Source organism: Benincasa hispida, chromosome 5, assembly GCF_027475165.1.
Source record: "Benincasa hispida cultivar pf3 chromosome 5, pf3_genome.v1.1, whole genome shotgun sequence".
Lineage (NCBI taxonomy): Eukaryota > Viridiplantae > Streptophyta > Magnoliopsida > Cucurbitales > Cucurbitaceae > Benincasa > Benincasa hispida.
Genome location: NC_143482.1, coordinates 61,574,508 through 61,591,552, shown reverse-complemented (window position 1 = coordinate 61,591,552; position 17,045 = coordinate 61,574,508). Strand labels below are relative to the sequence as shown.

General features: G+C 31.7%; 1 protein-coding gene across 4 annotated transcripts; it reads right to left on the bottom strand.

The window, feature by feature from the left end:
- Window positions 1-5,751: 5,751 nt before the first annotated feature.
- Window positions 5,752-16,773, bottom strand: LOC120077599 (protein NUCLEAR FUSION DEFECTIVE 4-like). Of its 4 annotated transcripts, XM_039031536.2 has the most exons (4): window positions 16,382-16,772; window positions 16,200-16,298; window positions 15,532-15,983; window positions 5,752-6,350 (listed from the first exon to the last, which is right to left on the bottom strand). In XM_039031536.2, the coding sequence occupies exons 1-4, from the start codon at window positions 16,715-16,717 to the stop codon at window positions 5,903-5,905; spliced, it is 1,335 nt and encodes a 444-aa protein (XP_038887464.1). In that variant the 5' UTR covers window positions 16,718-16,772; the 3' UTR covers window positions 5,752-5,902. The 4 variants fall into 4 exon arrangements, with proteins under 4 accessions (XP_038887464.1, XP_038887463.1, XP_090169834.1 ...); XM_039031535.2 differs by having other exon boundaries at window positions 15,532-16,298; window positions 16,382-16,773; XM_090313708.1 differs by having other exon boundaries at window positions 5,945-6,345; window positions 15,532-16,298; window positions 16,382-16,773.
- Window positions 16,774-17,045: the final 272 nt, after the last annotated feature.

Sequence of the window (17,045 nt, the reverse complement as noted above, 5' to 3'; positions counted from 1 at the left end):
TTTGCAATGCTCTAATGTTAGCATTTTGTTGTCCTTTTAACTTGTTTGATTTTCTAGCTAGATCGATGCATTTTTTGCTTCAAACGAGTTATACTTTTTAGTAGCAAACTCATAAATTTATGTATATTCATTTTAAATACGAATTTTTCCATTTTTCTCAATTTAGTTAAGTTATATTTAGATAATATATTAATATGAGCATAATTCAACTGATTATGACATGTGTCGTCAATGAAAAAGTCAAAAGTTCAAATTTGCAAATTTCAACTATTGCATCAAACTAAAAAAAAGTTATGTTGTATTAAAACTCCAATTCAAATGTCACTATTCACTAACATAGAATAAATACAAAAGTGCAAATCTATGTAACCTATAGAATAATACCAAGATCAAGACAAAAAGAAAAGTTCATATGAGAAAGAGCAAATAAGCTAAAGAAAAATTCATATATATATATATATATATATATATATAATTTTTTAAAAAAATTTAGGAGAGAGAAAGGGAGACAAAAGGGAGTATAAAGAGAGAGAGAAAAAAAAAAATAATAAAGAGATGTTTGGGAAGAAGAAATAATAAGAAAGTAGACCACATGATTACAAACCAAAATCACTTTTCTCACATGCCCCTCTCTCTCTCTCTTTTTCAAAAAAGCCCCTAAAAAGAAAAATAAAAGCCAAACAAAGGGTAAGAACAAAAACATGTTGATTGTATTTTGGGAGACACTCAAAAAACAAACTTTTTATTATTTATTTATTTATTTAATTTTCTTTGCTTAAACTTTGTATATTCCTCTGCAAATTCACACACACCCCATTTCCAAGCATTTCATTTAGTTTAATCTATAATTATCACTAACCTCTTAAGTCTTAACTAATAATCATCATTTGTTATTCACTAATCTCTCTTTTAATTTGTGTTTTCTAATTATTATTATTATTATTATTTTCACTTCCTTTAGCTTATATTCTACATCTTAATTCACTTTCACTACACTCTCTTTAAACAGAGATCTCATTATTATGTTTTTTTGTGGTGCATTTGGTGCCCATTTTGAAGCTATAATTATGTGTTTTGTTTTTCTTCAAGTTGGGGTTTTTTCCATTTGCATCCCAATTAACTTTCTAATAGTGTTGACAGACACATTATTCCATTTTTTTTTACATGTGTTTCCTTGGTTGGACCTCAAGATTTTGAATTCAAAAGTGGTCAATTTTTATACTCTTTTCAATCCTTTGGCTTTTGTTATTATTATTATTATTATTATTATTATTATTATTTTTTTTTTGAGATTTGTGGCTAAAGTATGGGTTTCTTCCTTGTTTAAATTGACTTAGGTTATGTTTGACACTGCATTAGCTTGATCAAAAAAAGTAATGTGAATTTATTTATTTATTTATTTTTCTTCTAATTTTTAGGTTCTCCTAGAATTTTTAATTAATATTTAGTTTTCAATTTTATAGAAGATTTATTTTATGTACTTAACTATTTCTCACCTAATCAAATCTATTTTCTATTTTTCATGACCATCGTTTTTTAAAAAATATATCATATTCGTTTTCTTTATAAAGCTATTTTTCTTAATATTTGAAAAAATCTCTAATAAACAAAATTTATCATACTAAACGATTATTTAAAATTTTAAATTACAAAAAAATTGATTATAAGTCTATTTTAATTATTATACCTAAAATAAGATGTTTTTATATTTATTTACCAAACACTCTAATATATTTTTTTCAAGTTTATGCTGAAATTTATCAAATACTATTTTACTTCTTTTCATAACTATTTTTCTAAAAGTACAACTGCCAAAAATTATTTTAAAAGTTACATCAATCTCAAACGGATCATTAATTATCAACCTAAAACTAAGGTTGCACTTGAGATCAACATAAAATAAAACCCAAATGGAACAATTTTAGTTATTCTAAAAAAGTGTTCATTCCTTTTTTAAATAACAATGTTAAATGATAAATTTAGTCCATTTAATTTAGAGAAAGTTAAAATTCAGTTTCTAATTATAATTCGAATTTAGTTCTTAAAATTTGGTAAAAAAAATCGAATATAGTAAGAACTATGTTTGAATTATCCAATCATAAGAATTATTTATGAAGTTTTATGAAATTATAAGTACTAAATTTTAACTTTTAAAACTATATGAACTAAATTCTATTTTTTTCTTTCAAATTATAAGACCAAGTTTATAATTAAACCAAAAAATAACTTAAAAAAATGTTACCAAATTATATCTTTACTAAAATTTTATTCTTAATCAAAAGATAGTAAAATCTGTTTTCAACAATTTTCAAATTAAGTCAACCTACACACCCCTCGACCAATAGATTAGTGGCTCAAATTCCTTATCAGTGAAAAAGAAAAATCCTCAAATTCAAATAATATTATAGTAAAAAAGTTGAAATTATGAGCATTTTCAAACACTTAAAAAAACCATTATAACAACCAATGGTCTTCCATACCTACTCTAAAATTTCATCTTTCATGCTATTTCTATTAAAATGATTCCCTATTCTTGTGTACTTATATGGAATGATTATTTCTTCAAAAAAGGGGGGAAAACTCATAATTTTGTTTGGTATATATATGATGAAAAATTCATGTATTAATGATATTACACAATAGATCTCTCTCTATATATATAGGTAGAAAACAATACAATTTAAGGGGTTTGAATTCTATTTTGGAGTGTATAGTAGTAGACAAAAAGAGGCAAAAATAAAAGGATGAAACTTGAAAGTGATTGGATTTGGTTTATATTTTTTGGCCCCCCAAAAGAGTAACCTCTTTCATCTCTCTAAAGTATCATTGTCAAGCTATTAAGAAACCAAAAAAACAAAGCTACTTATAAACAATAACATGGCAAAAAGGAAAGGATATTTTGACATTGAGCATGCCTAGTTATGTCCTATGTGTTATAATGACCCATTATTTCTTAAGATTATGTAATACTACAAACACATTTATATGGCCATATATATGTGTGTATATAAAGTATATTAACAAACTACTTCCCATATATAGTGTGATGAAATGTATTATCATTTGATACAATCATTATGCAACTCAATATCAAACTTTCCTTTCATCTAAAGAATGATTTTCAACAAAGATAGATTTTGTTATAATCATATGAAAGATTATAGAATAGCATCCATCTAAGAAGTTTAAGTGATTATATAAAGTATTACATCATTTATGTGTAAATATTAGGAAGTAAATTTTGGTTAATGTTATTCGAGTTGAGATTTTTTCTCTAATTAGTTTTGTTGGTAAACTCTATCTTAAAATAGACGGATCTTGTATTATTAGTTAGATCTATTGAAATTGTTACATGTGATCCGCTTAGAATAAGTAATCAACCTATACTTAAAAAGAAAGCCAAAGTGTAAACTTTTAATAAGCATATGGGATGGCTAGATTATACTAGATTCTTTTTTTTTTTAGGGCAAATGTCAATTTATACCCCGACATTTTCAGGGGTTGTATTAATTAAAACCCTAAACTAATAATTGAATAATTTAAACTCTCACATTCGTGGGTTGTATTAATTTAAACCTCAAACTAATAATTGTATCAATTTAAATCCTGAACTTTTAGGGTTCTATCAATTTAGACCCTAAAGTTTCATAAATATATTAATTTAAATCCTTCATTATGTGTCATTTGGATAAACATAGTGTAAGATTTGTAAATCAATTAAACTTCTAAACTTAAATAAGTTTGATTAAAAGAAATTAAATGTTTTTCCTGATATTTTTCAGACTAAATATGAATAAATGTGTAAATTGATACAATTATGAAGGTTTATATTTAAATTAATATACTTACGAAAGTTCAGAGTTTAAATTGATAAAACTTATAAAGTTTAAGGGTATAAGTTGAAATTTGTCCATTTTTTTTAGTGGGTGTATATATATAACTTTAGCCCATGTAAAAGGGCTTTGAAGAATACATATATACAAAAATCCCAAATCCAAGAGGAAGAAACCCTAGCTAGGATTGAAAAAAGTGGAGCACATCAATGATTAAAGCTTTAAAGTTGTTCCAAATTATGAGCTTTATAGCTGCCTCAGAACAATATAATTTTGATGTTCTTGTTGGAAAAGAGAATCACCCTTTTGGTGGGGGAAAAAAAATAATAAAATTGACAACATTTTACCCACAAAATTAAAAGGTGGGCCTAAAAACATTCCCTTTGCTTGCTTTTATGCACAATAAAGGGACTTTGGTTATTATGGTCAACTATATATACTCTCTTGTAATTATATCTTCAAAATTTTTACATTTTACAGCTGCTGTTTCATAATAATTTTGCATTATTAACCCTTCCAACATAAACAAAAGGAAAAAAAAAGAAAAAAGAAAAAAAAGAAGAACAACACCATTATGGATAGATGAATTGGAGAAGGAATCTCACTGCTTTTTATAGAGGGGAATTTGATCATTTTATGCCTTCTCATAATACTTTATGTCCATTGTGTCTTCCACTTAAAGCTGCCACTATTAATTCATATGTTGTTTGTTCTACCTATTTTATGAGGGACTTCAAGTTTTATGCCTTTGATTGTTCCATAAAGTTTGGTACTCTTTTGAGTGTGGCAGATTTGAAATTTTACTTCTATACATTGAATTGTGGTAGCTAGTATGCAGTGATTCTATATTACTTTAATTACTTGTAGTTAATTTATATTTGTTGATTCAAATATAATTTAATAGGTCAAAAATATTGTTACATGCCGTGAAAAATAGCTCGACAATGACTAAATTATCTACTCTCTCCTCATGTTAGAGGCTCAGATTCTCACTCGATTATATTTTTGTTGTCTTACTTATATATTTTATATTGAAGATAATCTTACAATCTTTATAAGATATATAATTAGTTACTTCTTTCATTATCAATTTGTTTTGAGATTAAACTTTATGTTTATTTAATATGGTATCAGGTCTATGAAGCTCACAAACAAGTATTTGGTTGAAAAAAAAATTGACTCCAAGAATATTAGTGGAAACGACGATTGAAGTGCCATCTTAAAAGGATATATTGAAGAATTAACGACCATAATTATAATTAAGGAGTAATATATCTCAAGTTGGGTAAATTAAATATTTGAACCATTTTGATCCTCTGTGTAGATTAAGCACCACTAAAATATGCCCTAATCACATTCTAAAAGATTAGTGGGAATTTATAGTAGAATTAGAAGCATTTTCCCAAACTTGGGGCTAAGTTAGGAATGTACAAGATGTGCCTTTGCAAGCCATTTGTTTTATTAATTTTGGAAGATTAAATTAGCTAGATTCCAAAACTTTCCATTTTGATTTGTAGTCCAATGGGAGTTATGACTTTTATTTAATTTTCTTTTTTAAAATCAATCAACAATCTACATTAAAAACTTAGAATTTAGATTTACAAGCTTTTATCAAATCATAAAGATTAAATTCTAACTTTTTTTCAAATCATAAAGATTTTAATTTTGTAATTAAATCTTAATTTTTTTGTGATAGATGATTAAACTTTTAATTTTATATCTAATAAATTTATAATTTCAAAAAAATATTGAATAGATCAATGACCTATTAAATTCTAAGGACTTATTATTAGACACAATATCAATAATTAGAGATTTATGAACGACCAATTAAATGTAATTAATTAAATATTTAGAAAACTGTTTGACACAAATTTGAAAATTGAGAGGTAAAATTGCAATGCAATCCATCTAATTAAGAAAAGTAGAGCATATATTCAAACCTCTCATATTTACAATAATGTATTATTTTTCGAAACAGTAATAACTATTTAAGACTTCAAGAATAAAGGGGAAAAAAACATATATCTGTAGAGATGCAAGTAAAGACCAAATGGCTTTGTCACCTTTTAACTCTTTATAAGAACCCTCATTTTGGAGTACAATCTCTTGGTTCTAGAGGCCAAAAACAAGTCCATAGCAAACCCTATCACACATGAACAAGCCATTACAACAAACACAAGCCTATAACAATGTCCTCCCACACACGAATTGCCACCTCCCTTCCTTCTTGTCGCCTCCATGTCGTAAAGGATCCCGGCCAGTAGCCCCGAGAAGAGGAACGAACCGAGAGGGAGGTTGAGGATTAGAACGTTGTAGATCATGCCATAGTTTTTGAGACCAAAGACTTCAGAGGCCATCGGGACGGTGATGGCAAGACGAACGCCGTAGCAGATCCCTACGATGATTGAGCCGATGTATAAGGAACCAGGCATGGCAATGGCTAAGAGAATGTAGCCAAGTGCCATTAGAACTTGAGAAGCTGCGTTCCATAGTGGCCTTGGCATTCCATCTTTCCTGTGTGTATACATGAAGTCTGTCAAATGATATTCTTAGAAAAAACAACTCTAATTACCAAATATATTTGTTTTTAAAAGACACTTTTTCTTTTTTGTTAAATAAATATATACTTTTATTTTTAAACTTACATTTAATCTTTCACTAACATTTTTTCAAGGGAGCCCATAGTGCAACCCCTAGTTTGTTCTTTTTCTCTTTATATATGGTTGGGTATCATTCTTCCAAAAATATGTAATAGAAGCAAAATATTTCTTCTTACCTTAATTTTGTGCTATTTCTTCTAAATATGGATGTTGAGTTCTTATTTTTATATCATCTTCCTTCACTTTTTGTAACTATAAATTCGTCGGCAACTGAAATTCCAACTACATAAGCGAGAGCCTATGATGTAAGATTATTTATTTATTTATGTTTAGGAAATTTGAAAAGCTTGTGACTTATAAAAGTAGCTAGATATACAAAAGCATCATAATGAAGACGACCAGGCCTAGGATGGATCTCAGACGATGAGGATTTTGTTGGGTTTATTTCACTTCAAGTGAAAGGCAGTAGAGAAAAATTGAAAAGAAACTCAATCTGACCAGCAACTTTTTTCAACCGTTTGAGGGTCGATCCGTGGTCCGATCGAACTGAAATTTTGATAGTGTATTCTTGGCACGAGGGTCTTCAATCTGGATGATGGAGATTTCATTTGGAGCTACCTACGGTCAGAAACCGTGAGTAATTGATTGCCACTTCAAGTGAGACATTTCTAATTTTGTTCTTCTCTATTTATTGTCGTTTGTTGCCGAGATTGTTAATCTTGAGATATTTATTTGTGTATGCCTCTAATTGTGACTAGGGAAAACTCGTTGTAACCCATTATTGATTATAGGAGATTTTGACTTCGGTCCGTGGTTTTTTACTCCTCACATTGAGGGATTTTTCCATGTTAAAATTCCTCATGTCTTTACTCAATTATTATTGTTGTTGCTAGTTGATTAGTATTATATTAGATTCACACAAGAGTGCGATAATTGATCCGAAAAAATATAGTGTTTATCTCAACCAAGTGGTATCAGAGCGCCAGTTAAGTTAATTGAGTTTGCCTTGTGTTGAATATGGATACTAGTTCAGCTAAGATGGTTACCTTTAATGGGTCAAATTATCAAGTTTGGAAAAGAAAGATAGAAGATATTTTATATGTGAATGATTTGCATCTTCCGATTTTTTTCTGAAGAGAAACCTGATGATAAAACTGATAAAGAATGAGAATTATGTCATAGGAAAGTGTGTGGGATTATGAGACTATGGGTAGAATATGATTTTATAAACCATATTGGTGAAGAAACTCATGCATGGACTATGTGGAGCAAGCTTGAGTCGCTATGTGCCCCTAAAATGGGCAATAATAAAATGTTTATGATCAAACAAATAATGGTGTTGAAGTATCAAGACGGAACACCCATGTTAGATTACTTGAATACATTCCAAGGTATCATTAATCAACTATATAGGATGAATATCAAGTTTGAGAATGAGAAACACGAGTTATGGGTCCTTGTCAGACTCCTGGAAGACATTTAGAACTTCGTTATCGAACTCAACCCCAAATGGTATTCTAAGATGAGAAGAAAGTCATATGGCTCTTCTTCACAATCGGATGTTCTTGTTACTGAAGGGGGAGGGGAGTAAGAGTAAAGGTTCGATGGATACAAATAGAAGCAAAAGTACGAGTGACTGGTTTGAAAATGTTGAGTGCCATTATTGTCATGTGAAAGGGCATATAAAGAAGCATTGTCGGAAATTTAAAAGGGTCAATAAAAATGATAAAGGCAAGGAAAAGAAGAATGATAACTAGATATAATTACTATAGTCACCGAAGATATTTACATCTTATTTGACGGTGATGTTATAAATTTTGCTACACAACAAAGTAGTTGGGTGATTGACAGTGGTACCTCAGTTCATGCTACATCAATGAGGGATTTCTTTGCATCCTATACATCTGGTGATTTCGGCAGTATTAGGATGGATAATAATGGATCAACAAAAGCAGTTAGCATCAGAGATGTACATTTGGATAACAATAATGGTTCTAAGCCGATTTTGAAGAATGTGAAGCACATTCTTGATTTTCGCATAAATTTGATTTCTAAGTAAGCTTGATGATGGTTTCTGCAATACCTTCTATGATGGTAAATGGAAGCTTACTAAAGGCTCTATGGTGATAGTTAAGGAAGATAAATATTCATCATTGTATTACATGGAGACTAAGATCTCTGATTGTGATATAAATACAGTGAATGATGAAGCGAGTATTAAGCTTTGGCATAAAATACTCAGTCACATGAGTGAGAAGAATTTGAAGATATTAGCCAAGAAAAATCATCTTCCTGATATAAAGAATGCACCTCTAAAAAGGTATCCTCATTGTTTGGCAGGAAAGCAGGCTAGAGTTACTTTTAAGTCATCTCAGCATTCAAGGAAACCAAACCAAATGTACCTTTAAGATGAGAAGAAAGTCCCAGGGCTCTTATTCACAATCATATGTTCTTGTTACTGAAAGAGAGGAGGGGGGGGGGGGGAGTAAGATTAAAGGTCTGATGGATAAAGACAAATGCAAAAGTACGAGTGACCGGTTTGCAAATGTTGAGTGCCATTATTGTCATGTGAAAGGACATATAAAGAAACATTGTCGGAAATTTAAAAGGGTCAATAAAAATGATAAAGGCAAGGAAAAGAAGAATGATGACCAAACATAATTACTGTAGCTACCGAAGATATTTACATCTTATTCGACGGTGGTGTTATAAATCTTGCTACACAACAAAGTAGTTGGGTGATTGACAATGGTACCTCAGTTCAAACTACATCAAAGAGGGATTTCTTTACATCCCATATACCTAGTGATTTCGACAATGTTAGGATGGGTGATAATGGATCAGCAAAAGCAGTTAGCATCGAAGATGTACATTTGGAGAACAAGAATGGTTCTGAAGAATGTGAAGCACATTCTTGATATTCACATAAATTTGATTTCTACAGGTAAGCTTGATGATGAAGGTTTCTGCAATACCTTCTATGATGGTAAATGAAAACTTACTAAAGGCTCTATAGTGATAGTTAAGAGAGAGAAATATTCACCACTGTATTATATGGAGACTAAGATCACTAATTATGATATAAATACAATGAATGATGAAACGAGTATTAAGCTTTAGCATAAAAGACTCAGTCATATGATTGAGAAGAGTTTAAAGATATTAGCTAAGAAAAATCATCTTCCTGATATAAAGAGTGCACATCTAAAAAGATGTCCTCATTGTTTGGCAGGAAAGCAGGCTAGAGTTACTTTTAAGTCATCTCAACATTTAAGGAAACCAAATGTACTAGACTTGATACATTTTGATGTATGTGGTCTTATGAAAATAAAAACACTTGGAGATGTATCATATTTTGTGATGTTTATTGGTGATCATTCAAGGAAAATGTGGGTTTATACCATGAAGACTAAAGATCAGGTGTTACATGTTTAAATAGTTTCATGCCCTTGTTGAGAGAGAAACTGGTAAAAATTTGAAGTGTATCAAGACTGATAATGGAGGTGAGTATTGTGGACCTTTTGATTAGTATTGCAGAAATCATAGTATTCGACATCAAAATACACCTCCTAAGACTCCTTAGTTAAATGAGATAAGTGAGAGAATGAACAGAACATTAGTTGAGAGAATGAAATGTTTTCGGAGTTACAATTATCGCAATTGTTCTAGCCTTCTAAGGTGAAGCATTGAATACAATTGTACATGTTTTGAATCTCACGCCATGTGTTCTTTTGTGATTAGAAGTTCCAAACAGAATATGGTCAAATAAGGATATATCTTATAATCACTTGCATGTTTTTGGTTGTAAAGCTTTTGTTCATGTTCATAAAGATGAAAGATCGAAGCTTGATGCAAAGACTAGACTATGTATGTTTTTTGGCTATGGGCAAGATGAGTTCGATTATAGACTATATGATCCAGTATAGAAGAAGTTCATATGATCCAGTATAATTTGAGTCAGTTATGGGGGAGCAAGGCTACAAGAAGACTACTTCTCATCATTGCATTTTTGTTCAAAATTTTATGACCATGATTTTATTATATTATTGCTTTATGTTGATGAAATTTTGATTATTGGCAGGAATGTTTCAAGAATTGACAGGTTGAAGAAATAATTGAACAAATCCTTTATCATGAAAGATTTGAGGCCAACAAAGAAAATTCTCTGAATTCGAATAGTTCGAGATAGAGCTTCCAAAAAGTTATATATGTCACAGGAGCAATACTTGGAAAAGGTGCTCGAGCGTTTTAACATGAGTAAAGCGAAACCGATAAGTTCTTCTTTATCTAGTCATTTCAAACTGAGCAGCAAACAGAGTCCTTCTACAGATAAAGAGACGTAAGATATGTGCAAGATCTCTTATGCTTCAACAGTTAGGAGCTTGATGTATGCCATGCTATGTACTGGATCTGATATTACTCACATTGTCGGTGTTGTTAGTCGTCTTATGTCCAATCTAGAAAAATAACATTGGGAGGCAGTCAAGTGCATCATGAGATATTTGAGAAGCACTTCCAGTTTTAAGCTCACATTTGGAGGTGGAAAGCTAGTACCTGCTGGGTACATTAATTCAGATATGGCAGGAGATTTAGACAACAGAAAGTCTATTTTCGGTTACTTGATGACATTTACAGGTGGTGCAGTGCCTTGGCAGTCAAGGTTCTAGAAGTGTGTTGCATTTTCTACAACTAAAGCAGAGTATATTGCAGTAGCAGAGGCTTGCAAAGAGATGTTGGGGATGAAGCGCTTTATACAGGATAGCTTGACTTCAAGCAATAAAGATATGTGATATATTGAGACAATCAGAGTGCTATTCATCTTGGTAAGAATGCTACATTTTATTATAGAATGAAGCATATAGATGTGAGGTATCATTGAACGAGAGATGCTTTGAACGACGAATTGTTTGAGCTAGAAAAGATACATACTGATCATAATGAATATGGTATGTTGATGAAGAATCTACCAAGGGAGAAGCTTGAGTTTTATCGTTCTGTTGTGGGAATGATAAGTTCCTCCACAAAGTGAAATAGGGGGAGATTTGTTGGGTGCTACCCTTGCTTGAGTTTGGGTAAGCCTTAACTTAACCACCGGTGAGGTATATCACGTAAATCGAGAGACTTAAAAACAATTGTAGAGAAAATTTGAAAAGAAACTAAGCAATGTTTTTCAACTGTTTGAGGGTTGATTTGTGGTCCGATTGACCTGAAATTTTGACAGCGTGTTCTTGGCACGAGGATCTTCAATCTGAAAGGTGGAGATTTTATTTGGAGCTACCTACATTTAGATATTGTGGATAATTAGTTGCCACTTCAAGTGAGACGTTTCTAATTTTATTCTTCTCTATTTGTTGTTGTTTGTTGTTGGAATTGTTAATCTTGAGATATTTATTTGTGTATGCCTCTAATTGTGATTAGGGAGAACTCATTGTAATCCAGTATATATTGATTATAGGGGAGATTTTGATTTCAGTTTGTGGTTTTTTACTCCTCACATTGAGGGGGTTTTTCAACGTTAAAATTCCTTGTATCCTCAATTGATTATTATTGTTGTTGCTAGAATTAGATTTACACAAGAGTAATTTGAAAAAATATAGTGTTTATCCCAACATATTTGACTCGAGAAAGTGAGAGGGAAGTGTTGAAAACGAGGGAAGGTTCTCATGTTCCTTTCCCACGGTTATCTGAATAGATAGAAGGATGGCGAACCTCATTGGTACCAATGGAGCCTGAAACGAAGATCTCATAGAGATATATTTTCTCCCTTAGATGCAGATAATATTCTTAACACCCCATTGGGGATTTTCCAGGCTAGAGATGAGATCATTTGGAGCTTGGATACAAAATACATTTTCACTGCAAAAAGTGAAAAGTGCTTATCACCTCGCGACAAACCTTGCCTACCAGAGTTTGGCTTCCTCTTCTAACCATGATTCTAAAACCTCTCTTTGGAGGCATTTATAGAAAATCAAGGTCGTTCCTAGAGTGAGCATTGGTGCTTGGAAAATAATCAAGAACATTATTCCTACCAAGAAGAACATATCCCATAAGGGGATTGATATTAACAGTCTTCTCAAAACTATTAACATATCCCATAGAGTTTTGAGAAGTCTTTCACCCATGTCATATGGTCTTGTAAGTTTTCTCCCTCTATTTGAAGTTTTCTCTTCCCTTGCTTATTAGTATCTTTAGTTTTGGATAGGTTTACGGCTAGTTAGAAGGATTATTGGCAGCTTATGATCGAAAGTTGAATAGAGAAGAGAGGGACAAAGGCATTATTATCATGTGGCAGATTTGGTCCCATCATATTAGCCTATATCAAGATGAGTCTAAAGCCAATCTTCAAGCTATCATTTAGAAAATCGAGAAGGCTCTGGAAGTTCACCAAAACCACTCAACACCCATTTCAGTTGTGTTAACAGGCTTGAGGCCTGCGAGAGCGAGAGGTGGATTCCCCCTGTGACCAAATGTTGAAAGCTCGACTGTGATGCGTTCTGGAGCAAGTTGAAGCGTAAAGGGAGACTTAGTTGGATTATCTGTTACTCTTAGAGCTCTCCAGTTGGGGCGGGTTTCAAGTTCGTTCATCAAAATTGGTTGATCTTGTGATTCTTGAGGGTTTGAGATGCTTTAAAGACAACTTTGAAGATATATTACTCCATTTAGAGGTTGAGTCAGATTCTTTGGAGATGATCAAAATCCTTAACAAAGATTATATGGACTACGTATCTGAGACGTCAAATGGTATTGAGGATATTCATCTCTTTGTTCCTTAGGATCATATCCTAAGGTTTTCTTTTTGTAATAGGATTGCTCAAGCCCTTGTGTCGGCAGAGGCTTGATTTTCCCGCGACTTCTTTTGTATTTCATCTTTCCCTTCTAAGGGTCATGAATCTTTTTTTTTTTTTTTTTTTTAGTGATTGATTCCCGAGTAGAGTGTCCGTTTTATCTGAGGACCTTCTTTGTATCTAATTTGTTCTTGGTTAGTTTAATTTCTTTTAAAAAAAGAAACTATTACATACATATTTAATCCCAAATATAATTTGAGTAAAATTGAAAATTAGAAGACATAACAAACAAGGTAAGAAAATTTGAAAAAAAAAATTGTTATTGAAAATTTAGATTGATAAATATAGCTATAATTGTAGTATAATAATAAAAAAATGGCAAACATTAAAAATGCATACAAACCTCATAATCCTGGGTTAAACAACTATACACCTTAAACACAAAATTTCTAAACTTAAACACAAATTATTTGATTTCATAGACTTATAATTAACTCTCCAAACTAAACAGCTCTATACTTAACTCAACTCTTCAAATGCCCTTTAGAGAATGTTTGAATTCATAGATAAATTTAAAAAAAAAAAAGAAAAGCAACTATTAGGTATTCTAGTTTAAATAATTGCATCGAGTGTTAAACTTTAAAGGTTGTGACGAGTTTGCTTTAAAAGGTTGTTAATTCTATTTCTATTTGTGTCAAATCCAATCCTAAACTTTAAAAGGTCTCTAATACATCCTTCAACAATTTCTAATTTTATGTAATAAATTTATAAACTTTAAAAATGTTAAATTTCCCATTTTTCTATTTTGTGTTTGATACATGCTCATCAATTTTTAAAATTCTCAATCTATTGGACATAAAATTAAAGGAGGATTAAATTTTCAATTTAAAATTCAAAATGTTCATGAATTTTAATTGTTTTTGGATAGTCCACAAATTTATTAGACACAAATTTAAAAATTGAGAACTTATTAGACCCGAGTTAATTAATCTCGAGATAAAGAGAATTAACTTATAAAACCCTTTTGAGGTTCATGACCAAATCAAATTTAACCCAAATATATTAACCAAGTTAAAAATGATATTTGAACAATTTAATCCATAAGTTTTAGTTAGTAATGATTTGTATTTTTAAACTTGTAATAATTCCGTCCTTCAACTTCAATAAGTAACCATCTCGCCAATGTTCACAATTTGTAATGATTTTATCAGTGAAAAATATTTATCAACATTTAATTATATTTCTTGCAATGAAGGATAAATTTAAAAATACAAAGAATTAACTTATTATTTATGAAAAATTAAATTGTTTTAAGTTTTTTAAAATTATAAGGATTAAATGTTATGTTTAAAGTTAGACTGAATAGTTACTTTTTTATAAAGGACAAAGTGAGCTTAAGTCAAAGAAGTTGAGATAATCGAGCTTAGATTCGAAGATTTAATCTCATTCTTTATCCACAAAATAGGAGCAATAATTAACTGAACCTAATACTATACTTTCACTTTTTCTAACCCATTGAAAATAAAATAAAAATTAATTATTTTTTAAATTACACTATTTTTTGGAAAAATAATGTTATTTTAATATTTATTGGTAAAAATAGTATTTTAAAATCGTGGACGCACGAGTTTTGAGTTAAATCGTACCCGTCCACGATTTAAGGCTAACCATAAGGTTAATTTTTTTTTCACATTTTCTCCTTTTCTTCTTATATTTTTTTAGCATTTTTGCATCTTCAGAGAATTTTTACTGTTCAAATTTTTAAAGGTCTATAGTAAAATAAAAATTAATCAAAATTAAGGTTAAATCTATTTTTTTTCACATTTTCCTCTAACTTCTCTCTTCTTGTTTTATTTTTAATGTGTTTTTGCATTTTCGAAGAATCTTTTATTATGAAATTCAAATTAAAAGGACTACGGTAAAATAAAAAATGAATCAAATTTCTAGCCACGAATTAAGGCTAAATCTATTTTTTTCACATATTTCCAACTTCTGTCTTCTTCTTTTATTTTTTTTTAGTGTTTTTTTTGTATTTTTGGAGAATTTTTTAGATTTTTTCCCTAAATTTGTTTTAGATTGGTTCCTTTTGTATCCACTTAAATCAAAAAACAATAAAGGTCCACGAGTTTGTTAGCTGACATAAAATCGGGCATTCAATACTTTTTCTCTCTACCTTACTTTTATAATTTCTTTCCTATATATACCGTTTTTGTAACAAATACATTATTCTCGAACTTACCCATTTTTTGCAGCCAAGTTTTTCTTTTTTCTTTTTTTAAAAAAATTACTTTAAACAATATGCATACTTACCTGATGAAATGCTCCGACACCGATCCCGATAGAATACGGCCAAAGAACCCCCAAATGCTCATCAGAGATATGAAGATGGAAACGTCGTCGTATCCAAGAGCCAATCCAATCTGTCCCATATTGTTCATTACTGCCAATCCCGTGCCCACTCCACACAGAAACGACCCAAACAGAATCCAAAATTCAACCGTCTTCATCGCCTCAACAATCGTGTGATCTTCTCCGATCACCGGCTGCCCCTCTACCACACCCTCCGCCACACTCTCATCCGCCAGCAACGCCTCTGCGATCTCACCGGACCGACCTCTGTTCTTCAGGAACGAGTGGAGTGGGATTGCCAGAGGTGAAGCGAGAAAAATCAGCAATACGATGGAGAAGATTCTCGATATAGATGAGGTGGGATTTGGGATCGAATCGAAGGCCAAGAGAGTGACGGCGACAATGACGGAAACAGCGTTGAGTATCCAGAAGTATCTGGAGTCCTCTGTTTCGTTATCGGCGGAGCAGGGGATTTCACGGAGGAAAAGAATAGCAGTGAGACAAACGGCGAAGGGGACGAGGGAGAGGAGAGCGAGAAAAGAAGAGGGATTATCGGAGAAAAGAGCGGAACAGATATCGGTGAAAATGGCGGTGCTGAGAGCGATATAGCCTTTGAGAATACCGGAAACGGTGCCTCTGTTTCGCCGGAAGTTTCTTAAGCAAGTAACAAGCACGCCGGTGTTCATCCAAGTGGTACTATTACCTCCCATACAAAGAAAGATACACATCTACACATTTAAAACCAACCCAAATCAACAAAAACACTCGATGAATTTCATTCTTTTAAAAAAAGAGATTGAAAACATAGTACCTGCCAGTAAGGGAGTGGGTTGATTTTTTGACTGACGACGAGCCATTGAGCGCCGTAGCCAATAAGGCCCTCGATGGATCCGATGAGGAGGAGGAGGGATGTGGAGAGGCGGTCGGAGGCGATGCCGGCGAGAAGACCAAAGGCCTTTCCGAGGTCTTTTGCGACGGAGAGATTGTTGAGTTGGAGTTGAGAGAGGTTCATGAGGGATTTGAGGGCAGCGGAGTAGTTGGAGAAGGTGTAATTGTTGCCGGAGATGGATTGGACCCAGACGGCGGTAACTAAGCCGAGCCATTTGAGGGCGGAGGAGGACGGCGGAGGGCGGTGGAAGATGCTCATTGAAGTTGGAAAAGGAGGGAAAAGGTAGAAGAGGCTGTTTGTTTTTTGGGAAGTTGTGAAGAGCATTTTTAAAGTGGAAGGAAGTGACACGTGCAAAGTAGTTAGAATGTCTTTACACGTGTGGAAGAGTACGCAAATTCTTCAATTTGAGGGATTTTTTTTTTACTCAAAACTCAGGATGTAATTCTCAAAATTATAGCTTTAATATCCAATTCTATATATTCAGTTTTGTGTTTAATAAGTATTTGATCTTACTGAATATAAATCAATTGAATAATAATAAAAACAATATGAAAGAAGTAAATTGAGGACTATTAGTCTTAGAATC